This window comes from Kogia breviceps, chromosome X (assembly GCF_026419965.1).
Source record: "Kogia breviceps isolate mKogBre1 chromosome X, mKogBre1 haplotype 1, whole genome shotgun sequence".
NCBI classification, from domain to species: Eukaryota; Metazoa; Chordata; class Mammalia; order Artiodactyla; family Physeteridae; genus Kogia; species Kogia breviceps.
The window spans coordinates 33,532,234-33,549,858 of record NC_081330.1 but is presented as its reverse complement, the minus strand read 5'-3'; the positions used below and the strand labels follow the sequence as shown (position 1 = coordinate 33,549,858).

The 17,625-nt window shown below is 42.3% G+C and overlaps 1 protein-coding gene across 1 annotated transcript in view; it reads right to left on the bottom strand.

Moving 5' to 3' along the window:
• LHFPL1 (LHFPL tetraspan subfamily member 1) overlaps positions 1-15,482 on the bottom strand; it is a 40,677-nt gene extending 25,195 nt beyond the window's left edge. The window contains exons 1-2 of the mRNA XM_059050125.1: positions 15,032-15,482; positions 6,087-6,185 (exon numbers count right to left, since the gene is read on the bottom strand). Of these exons, the coding sequence (XP_058906108.1) occupies positions 6,087-6,185; positions 15,032-15,482 (550 nt within the window). The remainder of the gene's footprint in view (positions 1-6,086; positions 6,186-15,031) is intronic.
• Between the last annotated feature and the right edge of the window lie 2,143 nt (positions 15,483-17,625).

The following is a 17,625-nucleotide window of genomic DNA, read 5'->3' as shown; positions in this document are numbered from 1 at the left end:
TCAATAGGCTCTTTCTTCTCTACAGAGGAGCATAGCGGCTAAGAGCACAGACTCTCAAGCCCTGCTGTCCAAAATGGTAGCCACTAGTCACATTGTGACTATGACATTTAAATTAATAAAATAAATTACATTCATAAAATTAAATACATTAATATTTATTAAAATTTGGTTTAATAAAATTAAATTAAAAATTCAGTCCCACAAACCTAACATTTCAACCACTCACCAACAACACTTGGCTTGTGGCTAACACATTGGACAGCAAGACACAGAATATTTCCATCATTGCAGGAACTTCTATTGGATGGTGTTACCTACACCAGGTTTCTAGAATTTGAATCCCAGCTCTGCCACTCTACCAGCTGAATGACCTTAGGTAAGTTACTTAATCTCACAGACAAATATCCCTGCCCTCGTGGAATTTATGCTATTGCTACAATGGAAAAATTAGGGTGTGTCTAAAACATAGGCTGGAGATCTATAAATGTTAATAGCTCTTCAAGAGATATTGGTTAGTGGAAAATGCAAAGTGCAGAACAGTATGGATAGCTAGATAGTTAAATAGATACATAATATGATTTTGGTTGGACAAAATAAAGATATGCATAGAAACACATATTTTTACATTTATGAAAAATTCTGGAGAGATACAAAAGGAATGTAATGGTCTCTTTGGGGAATGGTATTGGTGTCAGGAAAAAGACTGACTTTGCATGTTCAACCTTTATGTACTGTTTTATTTTGTCACATACATAAATTACTTTTGATTAAAAATAATAATTTTAAATTTGTATTTATATGAATTGACATTTTTCTGGTTGTCTATTATTGTATTAAAAAACCACTCCCAAAACATAGCAACTTAAAACAACAATCATTTTATTATATTTCATAAATCTGTCAGTCACAATTTGGTCAGGGCTCAGATGAGCAATACTTCTAGTGCAATTGGCATCAAAAAGGGTCATTCAGAGGTATTCATATGGCTCGTGTGGAGGGTCCAGGACTGCTTTACTCATATGTCTGGTGCCTTGGCTGGAAGTTTGGACTCAACTGGGCTTCTCTGTCTCTAATTATCTCTAGGACTTTCCATGTGGTCTCCAGCAGAGTAGTCAGATTTTTTTTATATGATGGCTCAGAGCTCCAAGAAACCAACATGGAAACTACAGGTTCTTTAGAGGTTAGGCCTAGAATAAACTTGATGTTACTTCTGCCATACTGTATTGATTAAAGCAGTTGTAGGTAGGCCAGCCCAGATTCGGAGGATAGAGGGTAGAGATTGACTTGGACTCTATATGGGAAGAGTATCAAAGCATTTGTGGCTATCTCTAACACAACACAGATATCAAGATTGCTGTCTTAATACAAGTCATATCTTTGATAATTCAGGCTGGGACTAAAACTCATAACTGTGGATGGTTTAGGATAACTTGACTGGGAAACCTAGGGAAAGAGGAATTGAAGACATGAGTGTATCCCTTTCATACTGGAGGTTGCAGGAGGCCATTCAAAGTATCAGAGTGAGAAATCTCCTTACTCTAAGAATCAACTTCCCTGACTGGCAATGCCTGCCTCTATTGTTGTCCCTATCCCCTTCACCTCTCTCAAGCCACTCAGGGTAAGAAGCTTTGTTCCCCAGGTAGGGTCCATGTCTTTCTTGGCTCTGTGTCTCTCCCTTCCCAAAATGCAGACCACATAGGAGGGTATAGAGCCTACAGAAGAATCAAAGTAATGCCATCATTTGAAATCTACCCCCAAGCACATTCTACTCTGCTGTCTATTAAGGAAGCCCATCATCTATTTTTAAGTCAAAACCTGTGTTAGCTACTTCAATATACTTTTTCGTATTTCACTGTAACAACAGCACTGATATGGGTATTATTAGTATCCCCCATTTTACAGAGAAGGAAACTGAGACATAGATATCAAGTGACTTTACCCCATACAACTACAAAGATGGCAGAGCCTGGATACCAACCGAGATCTTTGACTCCAAACTCTATGATCTTTCGGTATACCATGCTGCCTTTCAAGGAAAAGGGAACAAAGGCCTATACACTGGACATTCAGTACCTTTCTCCTATTTCATTCATATATCCCCTTAATATCTAAGGTGTGTGAGGATGCTTCCACACTGCCAGAATCTCCAGGGTATTAAAGAAAGGTCTAGGGAGAAAGGCTGTACTTCTAGCATTGGCATTCCCAAATCTTGGTATTCACAAGCTTGACATTCCCATCACATCATAAAAGATTTCTGTTTAATTCTACTACAAGTTTTACTGCCGCTCCTAGCACCTCTATATTGCAAGGGAACAACTGTTAATAGAGTTGTCATTGTCATGTATGTTTGGGCAGTTGACTAGAAATGGGTCAGGAATGGCACAGGTTATCTCATTTTTTCAGTACTAACCAGAAAGGTGCTAATATACAGGCACGCAATTGGAGAATATGGGCAGCAAATGTGGGCTTCAGAGGAATAAGAGACACAGGGAGTTGGAAGGATGTGACAGTGATTCAAAAAAAAGAACTAGGAGGGCTTCACTCAAGCAGGATTCTTCAATTCCTTCACCTCTGCAGATTCACAGAACAACACAGTGTCCAGTGCACTAAGAAGAGGGGAGCTAGAGCCCTTAGGCAAATATATGGTGTAGGAGAGAAGGGTAAATAAAGGAGAAGAATGCAGTGGAGAGGGAAACAGTAACCAAAGGGCGGAAAAAAACCCTGAGTAAATGAAGGAAGAGAAAAGTAATGATCCTGTGGTAAACACAATTGAAGCCCATCAACTTGGGACAGAGGCAGCCAAACACACAATTGCCCATTTGGGAACTAGGTCCTTGGAGGTGGTGATTGGTGCAGAAAACTGCCAAACAACTACATGCAAATGACATCTCCAGTTTTTCACTCTGGCATTTTACATTAATCAAAGTAGCAACTCATTTTATTAGAAAAATATTATCCTCATACCAAAATCCAACCAACACATCACAAGAAAGAAATCTACAGACTAATATTCCTAATAAATATAGATGCAAAAATCTTCAACAAAATATGGCAAACCGAATCCAGCAACATATAGAATGGATTATACACCATGACCAACTGTGATTTATCCCAAAAATTCAAGGTTGGTTTAACATATGAAAATCAATAAAATACATATGATCGTCTCAGTAGGTGTAGAAAAAGCATTTGACAAAATCCAGCACCTTTTCATGATAAATATGCTTACACTAGGAATAGATAGAACGGAACTTTCTCAAACCTAATAAAAGTCATCTATGTAAATAGCTTAGCCAACTTCTTACTTAGTGGTGAAAAACTGGATGCTTTACCCCTAAGATCAGGGATAAGACAAGGATGTTGACTAGAACTCTGATGAGTTGTAGTCAACATTGTCCTAGAGGTTCTAGCTGGGGCAATGACACAAGGAAAAGATTGGAAAGGAAGACGTAAAACGATCTCTCTTCTCAGATCATGTGATCTTGTATATAATAAATCCTAAGTAATCTATTAAAAGTTCATTAGAATTAGTAAAGGAGTTCAGCAAGTTTGCAGGATTTAAGTTCAATACAGAAAAATTATTTGTATTTCTATATATTAACAATGAGTGATCCAAAAAGAAAATTAAGAAAGCAACTCCATTTACAATATAATCAAAACAATAAAATACTTAGGGATATACATCACCCAACAAATTGCAAGGCTTATATAATGAAAACTACAAAATATCATCAAACAAGGTTAAAGATAACCTAACTCACTGGAACATCATATTGTGTTCATGGGCTGGAAAACTTGATATTGCTAAAGAGGCAATACACTCCAAACTGATCCAATCTCTATCAAAATCCCAGCTGATTTGTTGCAGAAATTGACAAGCTGAACCTAAAATCCACATGGAAATGCAAGGGAGCCAGAGTAGCCAAAACAGTCCTCATGACTTTAGATTTGACAATACTGTATTCCTAGATCTGATACCAAAAGCACAAGCAACAAGAAAAAAATTAGGTAAAAGTGGATTTCATCAAAATTAAATAATTTTGTATTTCAAAGGATGTCATCAAGAAAGTGAAAATACAACCCACAGAATGAGAAAAAGTACTTGCAAATCATATAACTGAAAGGGGTCTAGTGTCCAGAATACATCAAGAACTCTTACAACTCAACAAAAATGGACAAATAACCCAGTTAAAAATCAGCAAAAGATTTGAATAGATATTTCTTCAAAGAATGTATAGAAATGGCCAATAAGTAAATGAAAAGATGCTCAACAAAATCGATCATCAGGGAAACACAAATTAAAATCACAATGAGATATCATTTCACACACATTAGGATGGCTATAATTTAATAAATGTAAAATAAGTATTGGTGAAGATATTGGAAAATTGGAACCCATACATTGCTGATGGAAATGTAAAATGATGCAGTTTCCAAAGTGATGTTTTCACTTTGGAAAACAGCCTGGAGGGTCCTCAGAAGTCTTAAATATAGAGTCTTCATTTGTCCCAGCAATTCCACACCTACCTAGATACATACCCAAGAGAAATACAAATATATTTTCATACAAAAATGTATATACAAATTTTTATAGCGTATTATTCATAATATCCCCAAAGTAGAAAATCCCAAGTATCCATCAACTGATGAGTGGATAAAACATGTTATATCTATACAATGGAGAATTATTCAGCCATGAAAAGCAGAAGTAACTGATACAAGCTACAACATGGATGAACTTTGAAAACATCATGCTAAGTAAGAGGAGGCAGACACAAAAAGCCACATATTATAATATGATTGCATTTATCTGAAATGTCCATAACAGGCAAATCTAAATTGATGGTGGTTTCTGGAGGCTGGGTTCAGGGAGGAATGAGGAGTGGCTGCTAATGGGTAAAGGGTTTCATTTTGGGGTGATGAAAATATTCTGGAATTGGATAGCGGTGATGACTGCACAACCTTGTGAATATACTAAAACCCACTAATTGTACACTTTAAAAGGGGAAATTTTATGGCATGTGAATTATATATCAATAAAGCTGTTATTTTAGAAAAGTAGAATTATAGGACTAACAACCCAGCACCTGCCCCCAAGTATTTATTCATTCCTTCACCTATGGCAGAATTATTATATTTACCAGTCAGCCCTGCCCTGAGCCAGGAACACTGAACATGCTGGGGTCTACATTTGTCATATCTTCTATATAGCCCTTCCTTATGTTATGTTATGTTTGTACAGTAAACAGCTCCTTCCTCCAAAAATGAGTCAGGTGAGACTCAAAAAACAATCTAAGGTCACAGAGAAAAAAAGGGAAGTATTGGAGCATAAGCTATAGGGAATGGGTGGCCTCATTGTTCCAAAATCCTCTCCTACAACTGAGAATACTCAAGGAGACCTATACATTTCTCCTCCTATTGTCTTCCATCATGGTAGGTTGGACAAATATTTTGAAATCTTCCAGGGAGAGTCTAATCTATTCCCAATTCACAATAATGAACTTAAGCCATTCTCAGTGAAGTTGGTAACCATAGAAGAGCCCAGAGCTACTTCTGTCACCCATTTTAATATTTAACACCTCTTGTCATTAACATGCCAGTAACAATGTAAAAATGCCAGTAACAGTTCCCAGTGTTCAACCTAGGTTCCGAATGCATGATGTAAAACAAATTACCACTTGTTATAACCTCAGTGGGGAGCGAGAAGAGATACTCTTGATTTGTATTTGGAAAATAGTGCCTAGAAGGATATACAACAGGGACTAGGATGTATTCAGAGGATGACGGATTAGCAGTCTCCAAGCATTTGGCATCCCTCTTTAGAGAGGGTTGTCCCAGATCGGTCGCAGGACTCTGGGTAAAATTACATAAAGGGTGTGGAGAGACATGGTTATAGAAGTAGAATTTATGTTCAACCATTGTAAATTAGCAAGGCCACATAAGTCTGACCAAGCCACCACTTCCCACAAGCTAACATAGTGAGAGACTCAGGCAAGCACCACGAGAAAGCACAGGCTCCTCCAAGAGCGCTTTGAAAAACAGATTCCCACTGAGCCATCACCGCCATCCTGCACAGGCCACCTTACCTAACTGAAATTGATTGGAGACATTCCCACATGTTTGCATGATCTCCGGGCTATTCCATCCTAAGGGGTATAATGCACAGCCTGAGCTTATCAGCAGTCCTGGAAAAAAAAAAAAAGCATACACACAGGTAGAAAAAATATAACAGGTCTTCTATCATCCCAACATTCCCTCTGGATTAGCTCAGCTCAAATTCTCCCTCCCCCACTCAGAGCTTACCTTTCCCCTTTTACCCTGAATATCTATGACACTACCAACTCAAAAGGATTTCTTTGCTGTGCCATAGGTGGTGAGTTGCAGTTGATAGTAGAGGGGACAACTCACAAAGAAAGGACAGTATGGGGGATGGAGACAGACCAGTATGCTTTTCACAGCCAAAATGTTTTTGCCAATGACTTACAAAGCTGAATTGGTCTCTCCAACCAGACTCCTCTTCTATCTTGGTCTGATTTACAAAGAATAAAAAGGTAGGGGCTGCTACTCATCCCTACAATTCATCCTTTTCTAAGGGTCAAGTCAGTCCTTACTAGTCGAAGGTAGGTCATGATTTCTGTAGCTTGAATTCAGCTTCCAGACTGGGATCTACAGAAAGCATCCACATTATGGAGGCTTCTCCCGGTGCGCAGGGCACCACACTCCTTCTTCCAGAAACACTTCCTTCTTCTGAGAAACCATTCCAGCTTCATGCTAAACATTCCCACTTTCTTTGGCTTCCAAAACCTTCCACTGTGCCCCGTGCCTTCACCTCCATTTTGTTTAGGTCACTTGGTTACTACGGGGAAAAATCTGTGTGATCTTAGTGATAGCCTTACTCTTCTGCCCAGAGATATAAATCTGGGTCTGCTTGCTGACACTGTCTTTTAAGGACAACTGCCTCATCCACAGCCCTTGTTTACTGCCTAGGTTTACATTTTATAACCTATGACCACCTCTCCCTTGCCTTTGGCGACCATGGATTGAACTAAGCATTGGCATCTGACACAAAAGCAACCAAATTCATTGACTGGCCAGTAATGGATGACATCATATCGTGCTCTAAAGAGAAGAGCTGGGCCAGATTTTTGTTTCTGGAAATTTTAATCAAGAAACACAGATGCTGGACTTCCCTGGTGGTGCAGTGGTTAAGACTCCACATTCCCAATGCAGGGGGCTCAGTTTTGATCCCTGATCAGGGAACTAGATCCCCCATGCATGCCACAAGTAAGAGTCAGCACACCACAACTAAGGAGCCCACGAGTTGCAACTAAGGAGCCTGCCTGCTGCAACTAAGACCCAGTGCAACCAAATAAATAATAAATATTTTTTAAAAAGAAAAGAAACATAGAGAAGCTGAGCTAGTTAGCAGATGGAGCAGAAGTTAGGAAAAAACACCAGGAGGTAAAATCAAGTGTGTGTCAAGCTAAAGCCAAGTTCAGTCCAAAGTTATGAATAGACATCAATTCTGGGTAAGCTGAGGAAACTGATTGGTAAAAGAAGAGAATACAGTGGCAGGAGGCAGATACATCATGAGGGAAAACTCCATACTGCTCCTGAAAGAGCTAGAGAATCTAGTCCCTCCCAATGGCTTTCCAGTTCCATTTTTCTTATGTTATAATAAGTCCCCTTTTCACTGGAGAACTCAAGGATGTCTCTGCTGCTTATAGCCAAGAGAGTCTAACTACAAGAACGCTATACTTGAGTACTACACCAAAGTTCATAGGAAGGTTCCCCGCCCTGAGTGTGGATACAGAACCTAACACATAACACAGAGCCTCCACAAAGCAGGTATTTGATTAATGATGACTGGGCGGCATATTTAGAGGTTCCAGAAAGATTCCAGACAGTGAAAAGCAAGCTGCTCCAGGGACTGCCAGCCTCACCTTCGTTTCTCTTTCCTCACCGAGGAAGACTCCATATACACTCTGAGAAGCTAATAAGCTCACTTTGCCTTCAGCTGCAGCCTTTTGGAAGATCTCAAAGTACTCGCTAAGCTTGTCAGCAACATGGCAACCAGCTGTTCTCAATACTCAGTGAGGCCAGAGAAAAAGACAAGGACCTAAAGAAAAATCAAGAAAAGTTTAAATAGGAAAACAGAGAGAACTTTCTGACTGTGAGAGAGGGTTTAGAAACTAAAAGAATGACTAATGAAGGTTAGAAATTCCCTTCAGTGGAATGCTTAAAATTAGAAGACACTCTTATCTGTCTGATAGTCGTAAAGGAAATGAAACTGGTCACTCAAAAGACTTTTCTAGGCTCTGGAATTTATCCAATGGCAATGGAACAACACTCCGATTTTTTCTCACCACAGATAAACTGAAATCATAGGATATGAGGAGGTATGAGCCAGAGTATGTAAGCCCAGAGCATGTACAATGGGTTAAGGACAAAATTGGAAACAAAACCTCAGCCTTTGCCTGCTTTCAGTATGTACCCTTTGAGAGAAGAGTTAATAAAAAGTGAGCTTTCCCACACAGACTAGGAAGAAAAGAACACAAGTTTATAAAAGAACAGCAGTTCTATATTCCAACCTCCACATTCAGATCCCTGGGACCGGCATGACCTCTGACTTCTCAAGCAGGAGCTTGTGCTGGCTAAGTGCCTTTCCTGACACGGCAGGAGGAACCTTTCACCTTTTGCAACCCCCCTGAAGACAGGGCTTGATTTAAAAGCTGCCTGTTTGGAGTTGTTACCTTGCGATTTTTCACAGGCACCAGGCCAGAGACCAGGAATCTCTGCCCAGGTGTGTGTTTTGCCCCAGCACATGTGGCTCTGTGCTCTGCCCAACCTACCCTACCACACCTCCCACCCCCTATCCTCCCTCCTGCCTTTTAGACAGGTGAGCACAGTAGGTTGTAAACATACTTCATGGAGACATTGGACCTGTAACTGACAGAAGCTTCAATACATTTGATCACTGATGGAGAAAGATGTCCTAGAAGACATGTTATTTTAAAATGAAGATTGGACCTGTAACTGACAGAAGATTCATTACATTTGATCATTGATGGAGAAAGATGTCCTAGAAGACATGTTATTTTAAAATGAAGTCACAGTATAATTTATCCTCAATTATATTTGTCCCCAACAGTTCTAATGAATTTGGGATATGAAGATGTGCTTCAAATAGCAACATAGAAGTCATTTTCCAGTGACAGGCTCTGCCACCTTCTGAAAGACTGGGGGCTTATTTAAAATGTAGATTCTTGAACTTCACCCACAGATATTTGATTCAGTAATTGTAGCCCAGGAATATGCCTTTCAAAAGCACCCTAGTGATGCTGATGCATCAGGTTCTGGTACCAACACTTAAGAAAAACACCACTGAAAATAGTCAAAGCAGGAGCTCTGGTGGCAGAGAAAATTAGTTTAAATCCTAGCCCTGCCATGTATGAGGTGTGGCCCTGGCTCCTACTTTTCTACATGCCATTCCCAACTACAGGTTTTACTGCCCCTCCAGACACACATGCCCCTTGGAGAAGTCTGTCCCAACTGCACCTGCCTCTAGAAAGGGAAAGCCCTTTAGAATGTGTTACCACCCTTATTCCCCCACCGAACATGTGCAGGTGACCAGTGGGCTGCCATCTTCTATCCCTTCCTCAACTGCTCCTTCCGCAAGAATCCCCTATCACAAAACGTACCAAGTGTCCTCCCGAAACATGGTTGCTATAGTTTTCATTCATTGCTCTGACCAGACAGAGGCACTTTGCTCGGCTTCAGCCCTTGTGGCAACCTCAACGCCAATACAAACCTTTGGGCGCACAATCTCGGACAGACCTCAGAACCCTCCCTGCTGCTACATCCCAGATGCCCTCAATCCTCCCCTGCTGCCAGAATTACTACTTCCCCCTATGGCAACAGCTGTATAACCCCCTCCCAATTGCACATTCTCAATTAGGTAGATGCCTAGTTTTTGTCTCCGGGTGGGGAAAGCCTCCTGAGCTGGGTGTTATCAACCCCCTTTATCCACCACAACCTCCCACTCACAAGTGCAACTGTTGGGTGGGCTGCCATCTTGTTACACTTCACACCCCACTCCCAAATATCTGTCCAAATATGGCTATTTGGTAGTTTGAATTTACTACCCTGAGCAGAAGTCTAGTATGGGTTAATTTGTTATTAATTTGTTCAATATATTGCTCTTGTAGCAACTTCAACTCAAACATAGTGGAAAATTTATGTCTGCCGTCCAGCTATATCTCAGCTTTCCCTTCCCAGGGAACACTCCCACTCAACTCTCCTATTCATTTCACTGCATATTCTCTCTCAGAGTTATAAGACAGTTCACCTCTGCTAGAGATTTCTAAAGTACATCAGGAGAGGCTGCATTTGACCTGGCCTTTGAGAGAGAGAGATTTACAGGCAGAGATGGAGGAAAACAGAATTTCAGAAAAAAAAGCAACACTATGAACAAAACTGAGCAGAGGTTTTCAAATGTTAATGTGTACTGGAATCATGCTGGGAAATGATAAATAACAAATCCAACACAGTAGTTAACTTTGCTGTGTGCTGAGAGAATACTATCAGGGTATGAAGGAGATTTCAACAACATTGGCAATATTCTATTTCTTAAGCTGTATGGTGCACATATCTGAAATATTTCATACTATACTTTCGAAAATAAATCAGCATGAGAGGCTGTGTAAAATGCAGAGTGCCAGGCACCAGTTCTGATTGGGTAGGCTTAGAAAGGCACTAAGGTATCTGCATTTAACAAGCACCCCAGGAAATTTCTTATACAAGTGCTTCATGGACCACTCTGAAAAGCATTGTGATAGAATTTCTTCTCCAAACGGAAAAAGAAAAATCAATGACATCAGTGCATAAAGCCCAGGGCTGAGAGTCAGAAACCCTGGACCACAGTCTCTGCTCTGCTTCAAATTTGCTACATGAGTTTTTGTTAGTAGGTTAACTTCTTTAAATACCATTTCCCAGACAGAAAGCCACTTTTATAATCCTTGTTCAGCATGGTAAGGATAAGTTAAATTATGCCTGATGAAACTTTGGAAGACTTTCCAGGAAATGCTTGGTTTCCAGAGAAGATAATGGTTTTTAGAAAACAGCACTCTTTCCTTGAATCAAGTTCTCAGTGATCTGTCTCCAGTGGCAATTTTCATTCAGCTTGAAGCATGTAGCATTAGGACCTTCCATGGAGAAAAACATTAGTGCCTGTCTGGGTGTGTTGAATTCTATCTGCTTAACAACACAACAACAAAAAAGTCCAGAGTGGTAGTTCTCACTTGGGTTGGGGAAAGGGAACACATCAGAGTCACTGGAGAGATTTTCCAAAACATGCAGCCTTCCACCTGTTGCTGTGTATATTTCCCATATCAGTATGGGAAAGAGGACTGGAGAGTTGGGTCCACATTTTTTAAGCACTCCATGTGATTCTGATACATTCCCTGCTCTAGAAAGATTCTTGGCCTCCCTCAAGGAACCTGATCCAAGATCTCACACTTTTTCTTGCCAGGAGTTCCTTATATTTACTTCTTACCTATTTCTTCTTTGTTTACCTCTCACTGAAGGTAGAGGATAATTCACAACATCTTGCCTATGTATACACAGGGGAATGTAAATAATGACCTTGTTCTCAGGGACTGGGGGCCAGCTGGTTAGAAACCTCAGCATCCCCAGGGTTGAAATAATCTCCTGGCCAGATGTTTCCTTCACCGGTTAGAGGAGGGCATGAAGGTCCCAGTGGAAGGCTCTCTGGACCCTACACTTGTCCAGCTGGATCAGCTGCAGGTGGAGCAAATGGGACCCAAGGGTCCCATCAGGTCACCTTGCTGAGTATGACTCAGGCCAGCAGCTCTTTATTTCTTCCTGTCTCTCCCATTCCCACCACTCATCTCTGTGGGCAGCTGCCAAACGAGGGAACAAAAGTCAGTCAGGGGGAGGGAGTAGTTCTTAATGGATCCTCCATCTCTTCAGTGGTTTGGGGTCTGGCAGAGATAAACCAGACCTGAAAAAAAAATGGCTCCTCCCCCTGATGTATTTTGGTTAATGCACTAGGTGCCGAGAAGCAGCCAGGCCTGGAGCAACAAAATCAATTTTCCTCCGCTGAACAACAAGCTTAAACTTAACCCTCACAGCTCTTTCTCTCATGTCTTTTATCCACGGAGCTCAAAATGCTGTTCAGGCTTGGCTTTCTGCCACAAGCAAAGCCCATCTCTGAGGAGTGAGACACCAAGATGTCTGAAGAACCTTGGATAATGATTGTATGCCAAGGGGTGCCTAGAAAATATGATACACTCAAGCAGCCTTCACCATTCCTTCACATCTGATGCAACCTTGACAGGCACCAGTTTCTAAAAAGGAAATGAGAATGACACTTAGTTGGCTGGTATTACAGCTGAGGAAGCTGTAGAAATTTAGCAATCTCTCCAATATCCCCAGGGATAACCCTTGAAGCACACCTTGGATCTTGATTCTTTCCATGAGTACTGTCAAATGGCATTTTATTCTTGAACTTTAAAGACCCCCATCTAAGTGTAAACACTGTGACTATGATCCTATGAGCAATGGTCAATGGGGAATATAAAATAGCAGAATCATATGAGATTAACACGATACTGATGTTTCTATTGCCCCTGTATTATATCTGCTGCTCAGTTAAAGTTCTCCCCTACTCAGTCCATGAGTGTCTAAATCTCCATTACCTACCCACATCTCCCTTCAACAATTTCCTTTGAGTTTCAGGACCTAGAAGGTGAGATCAACCAAAATGTATTATATGGAGAACCATAAATGTTTTGTGAAAGTCTCACTCAAGCCTAAGATAGGAGGCAAGGTGGGTATAGGAGCCAGTGTTAATGCTTGGAGTCATATGGAGGCTGTTGCTACTGACGCTCTGATTCTTAACAGTTAGTCCCTCCTCACCCTCTGCTGGAAATTCTTAGAAAAGCAAGTGAAGCTAAGTTATCACTCTCAAGTCAGAAGAGAAGAGAACTCAGGGTACTAATACCCTTGAATGGAAGCCTGGCAAAAAAGCAAAGGACATGAATGAACCCAGCTTTCACATGACCAACTTATCCCAAAATACACTAACATTGCCTTAACCATACGTTCATTCTTTCTACCATTACTGAATACCTGCTCTGTGCCAGGCACTGAACTGGGCTCTGGGGCTATAAATATGAGTTGTAAGGAGCACCCCTTTCACCTGCCAGCTAAGTGTCACTTCCTGAAATAATGTGCCCATAGAAGTACCGAGCTAGCCATAGTAAGCCCAAGAATGCAGGTGAAAGGTGAGCCTACTTAAGTTTCATTTGTAATACCTGTGGAGCCCCCAAAGGGGGCTAAAGTCATAGGCTTAAACCAGCCTTAATAACTGGTTCTGTACCATGGTTTTGAAGCGGAAGAGAGAAATTCATCCAATGACTTTCCAATGTGGCCAGAAAATCATTAGTAGCTAAAGAGTGGGAAAATTCAGAGATAAGGGAGGTTAGAATGTGAATTCAAATTTAAAACTTTGTACAATGAGCCTAAGGAAAGAGGGGAACAGAAAACATCACCTTAACTGGCACACCAAAGAGAATCTGGCGCTTTTCATAAGAAGGCCAGGAAATCATGATACCTTAGCTCAGTGTTTCTCAACCTTGGCACTACCAACATTTGGGACCAGATACTTCTTTGTGTTGGGGAGTGGGCAGCTGTCTTGTTCTTGTGCATTGTGGGATATTTATAAGCATCCCTCACCTTTATCCACTGATTGTCAGTAGCACTCTCCCCAATTTGTGATAACCAAAAACATCTCAAAGACATTACCAAATGTCCCCTGGTGGGGGATGAGGTATGTAAGAAATCAGCCCCTGTTAAGAAGCACTGTCTTAGCTCATCACTAACATCTTACCCCAAGGCCACATGAATGCAGTCACTGGAGAGAAGAAAGAAAATTAGGATCTGGGTTATCTTGCCAATGAACAAATTTAAGGAAAGAACGGACGTGAACAAGAGAGAGGTCACTGTCATTTGCTTACAGCCACAGGGCAAATTAGTGAAAGAGCCAGAAGTGGGATCCAAGTTTCCTGGCTCCAGGCCCCCACACTGTGCTGCTAATGGAGATGACAGTGATAATGAATAATGATTCTAAAACTTTAGGAACAACAGCAACAAACTTCAGCAATAGGTTCTCCCAGCACTTTTTTCCACTGACCCAGCTAGGTGTAAAAAATAGCTCACATATTCACACACACATTTGCCTGTCTGTCTAAACTTGCTTTTTTCTTCTCTGTTCAGATTAAACTGCTCCCATTGTTTTCCTACAGTCTGCCATTTTTGCATTTTGCTCTTTCCTAGCCCATCCACACATGGCCAGCATCCAGGTCTCCTGCACTAAATTTAGAGGGAGGCTGAATGAGGGAAAAGCTAAGTAGGGTGCGTCAGGGCCATAGGAAACCTGGATAGTCTGTTAATGGCTACTAGACAGGGCTAGACTTAGATGTTGTCAAATAATCAGTCACCTGAAGTCTGCCTGGTAGCTAGCATTTCACTATTAGAGATGCATTTTTTGGTGAGGAGTGTACATTAACTCTTATTAGTAATTAACACCTGTGTGTATGTGTTTATCAGATCACTGTCCTCTGAGATAACTACCAGAGATCAAGGATCTTAGAGGTCAAGTTTATTTGGGAGCAGTAATGCTAGAGTATAAGTTGCTGCCCCTGGAAAGCAGACCTGGATAAGATTCTTCAATGGGCACTCTGCAGGGAGAAGAAGGTGATGAAAATCAGGGCTAAGAAAACCAGATATCAACTTTGCCTACTAGCCAATCTTGCTGAGAATAAAACCCTGATGTAGATGGCACTTTGGGGAGTCCCAGACTAGGTGTTTCAAACGAGTCCCCATTCATAGCCCTAGAGATGGACAAAGGGGAGAAGCTGAGAGTGGATTTCCCCATAAGACAACAGCCCCACTACCCATACCCCCGCAAAGCTCCCCAACCTACCCAATCCCAGCAACACCGTCTTACCTCCCACGAACTGTGCGGCTCCCATGCAGCGTCCCATCATTCTGGAGATGAGTCCCTCCATGCAGCAGCCTAGGACAGCAGCCAGTGCCACCAGGAGCAGCAGAGCACAGCCGGCACCTGTCGCCACTGTGCACACCTGCCAGGCCAGGCTTGGGATGGCATTGAAGCTGGCATAGCGCCCACACTCTTCCACCATGATCAGACTCTGCCCCTCTCCCCTCACAGGGTAGTTGCACCTCCGGAATGTGCTGAATGACACTGGCTTCCCCAGCTGGGATCCAAAGAGCCAGTAAGGCAGGAAGTAACTGGTAGAACTGGCCACAGCGGTAACAAGGGACAGGAAGGCCCAGAGGGTCCCCACCAGGGTCAGGCTGCTCCGCATGGTCCCAGGTTTCTCTGCGGGGATGGGGAGATGAGTTGGGTCACAGCACCAAATGTAGAAAGTTATCATGTAGGCTCCATTGGCCTAGTTTTCATCTGCCTGGCCAGTCCTGGGGCTCAGTCATGTGCTTCTTGGCCCTTACTTCTGGATAAGATTATTGTCTCAAGGACCATCTGGGTCCCTATGGGATTCTGCTCTCCAGCACTTTTCCCATCTTCCCTTCCTTCCACCTGATTCAGAGTTCTATGGTCTCTGGGCTGCCATGAAAGAAGCGGAGAACTGAATTAGTGACTGTCCTGCCCACTCCAATGCAGCCTGAGCAGATAGCTTTTAGCTCTTGACATCCAGCATGGAACAAGTGACAGGAGGGAAGTTTGAATCAAACCAAGGCTCTCTGGAGAGCCCCCAACTTCTGGTGGAATGGCCTTGTTGACCTGAAGGCCTGGAAGGAGGCAATATCTCAAGAGGGCCAGGAATCAAGTTGTTTTCAGAGAGTTAAGAAAGAAGGAAGATAACTCACAGGGCCTGCCTCTACTCCAAGGGAGAAGAGGGAAGGAGAGCTCACCATGGAGTTAGAGGATGTGCCCATTTGACCTTGGTAGGCTGTCCAGGAGACCATTAATGTGGGCTTTCACAGTACTACATCAGCTAGGTTAAAATGGGTAAATAAAATAAGGGGTGCCTAGTCTCATACCCTTTGCTTATCACTGAGTGAGCACTGTTCAGTCACTTTTTCCCAAAATCAAAATGAGAGGCACCTTTCCAACCAGTGAGGGTTGTCTAACACTAGGCTGTCTACTAAGAAAACCTGCCTGGTCCTTTGCTGAATAAGGTTAAGAAAGCATCTCACCTCTCTGGAATGGATCAGGTACCCCCTGCCTGGCAGCAGGAACATAGATCTATAGCTGTAAGGGCCTTTCAAGGTGCCTTTTGAAACAAGTCATCTCAGATTCAAGACAGCGAGAGTCTTTTTAGATCTAATCTCCTCAGCCCAGCTCACAGATGGTTTTCACAGACCCCTCTGTCAAAAATCAACCACTTCCCTCCCAACTCCATTAATCTGCCATTGCTTTCTGGCCTGTTTCTCAATGAGGGCAGCCAGAGACCACACTGAAGCTTGCTGACAGCACTGTGTACATCTCCAGCAAGCAGACGGTGGAGTTTGTTTCAGGAACTTCTCCACGATTCATCACCACTGCTTAAAGTTACAGGTGGTGGGAGAGGGGTTCAGGGATGGGGGACTGAATGCACGGGAATTACAGGAACTGGCTATACTGCCAGTTGGGGACATTGTCAGGAGCAAGCAGCTGTTGTACTCAGGGTCTCAAGGACCTTGCCCAGCCATGAGCTCTGTCATAACCATCATCAAACAGTACCTGGCACAGAGTGGGCACTGCAATCCATATTTGTTTAATGAAACCCATTTTACAGAAGCATCCAATTTCCAGGCTGGCAGGGATCTTAATGAATCACCTAAATCAAACTTATTGTTTCACATATGGGGGAATACAGCCTTGTAAAGGGGGAAATAATTTTCCCCAAGTCACAGAGTAAGTTAGCAAGCAGCCACACTGGAATAAGAAACCCAATCTGCAGATTCCTAGGTCAGTACTTTTGTACTACACAGTGCTAATCCCCCCCCACCCCCGCCCTATCACTTTACAGATGGAAATACGGAGAGGAAATGATTTACCCAAGGGTAAAGAACTAGTGAAGTACACTGGCCGGACTAGAGCCCAGTTATTTGATTCTTAGTATAATGCTCTTTTTTCACTCCACCACAATTCCCCTCCTGATACATATGTATTGTGTGCTATGTGTTTCGCGCAGGAAGGGAGCAGAGATCATAAATTGCAGGTGCTTACTTTGGAATGTTAGGGCTTGGGAAGAGAGTGCCCTGAGCTGGGCCCCAGGGAATGAGGCTTTGTGCCTGAGAGTAGAGGGAATGAGAGAAAGATGTGATGAGGGATTGAAAGCCAACAGGAGAAGTGGAACTAGTTTTGAGTAATTGCCGTTAGAAAGCAGGTATGCTTGGACGCAATGACGTAATGCCTCTGCTTGCTATATTAGAGCAAGATTATGGAAAATGCAAGCAGCCCTCTTTTATATACTTACTTCTTGGTGAAGAAGCCCAGGCCAGAGGATGAGAGGAAACAAACTGATAAACAGCTGCTGGCTGTAGCATCATATTCCCTTCCAAGTCCATTATTTC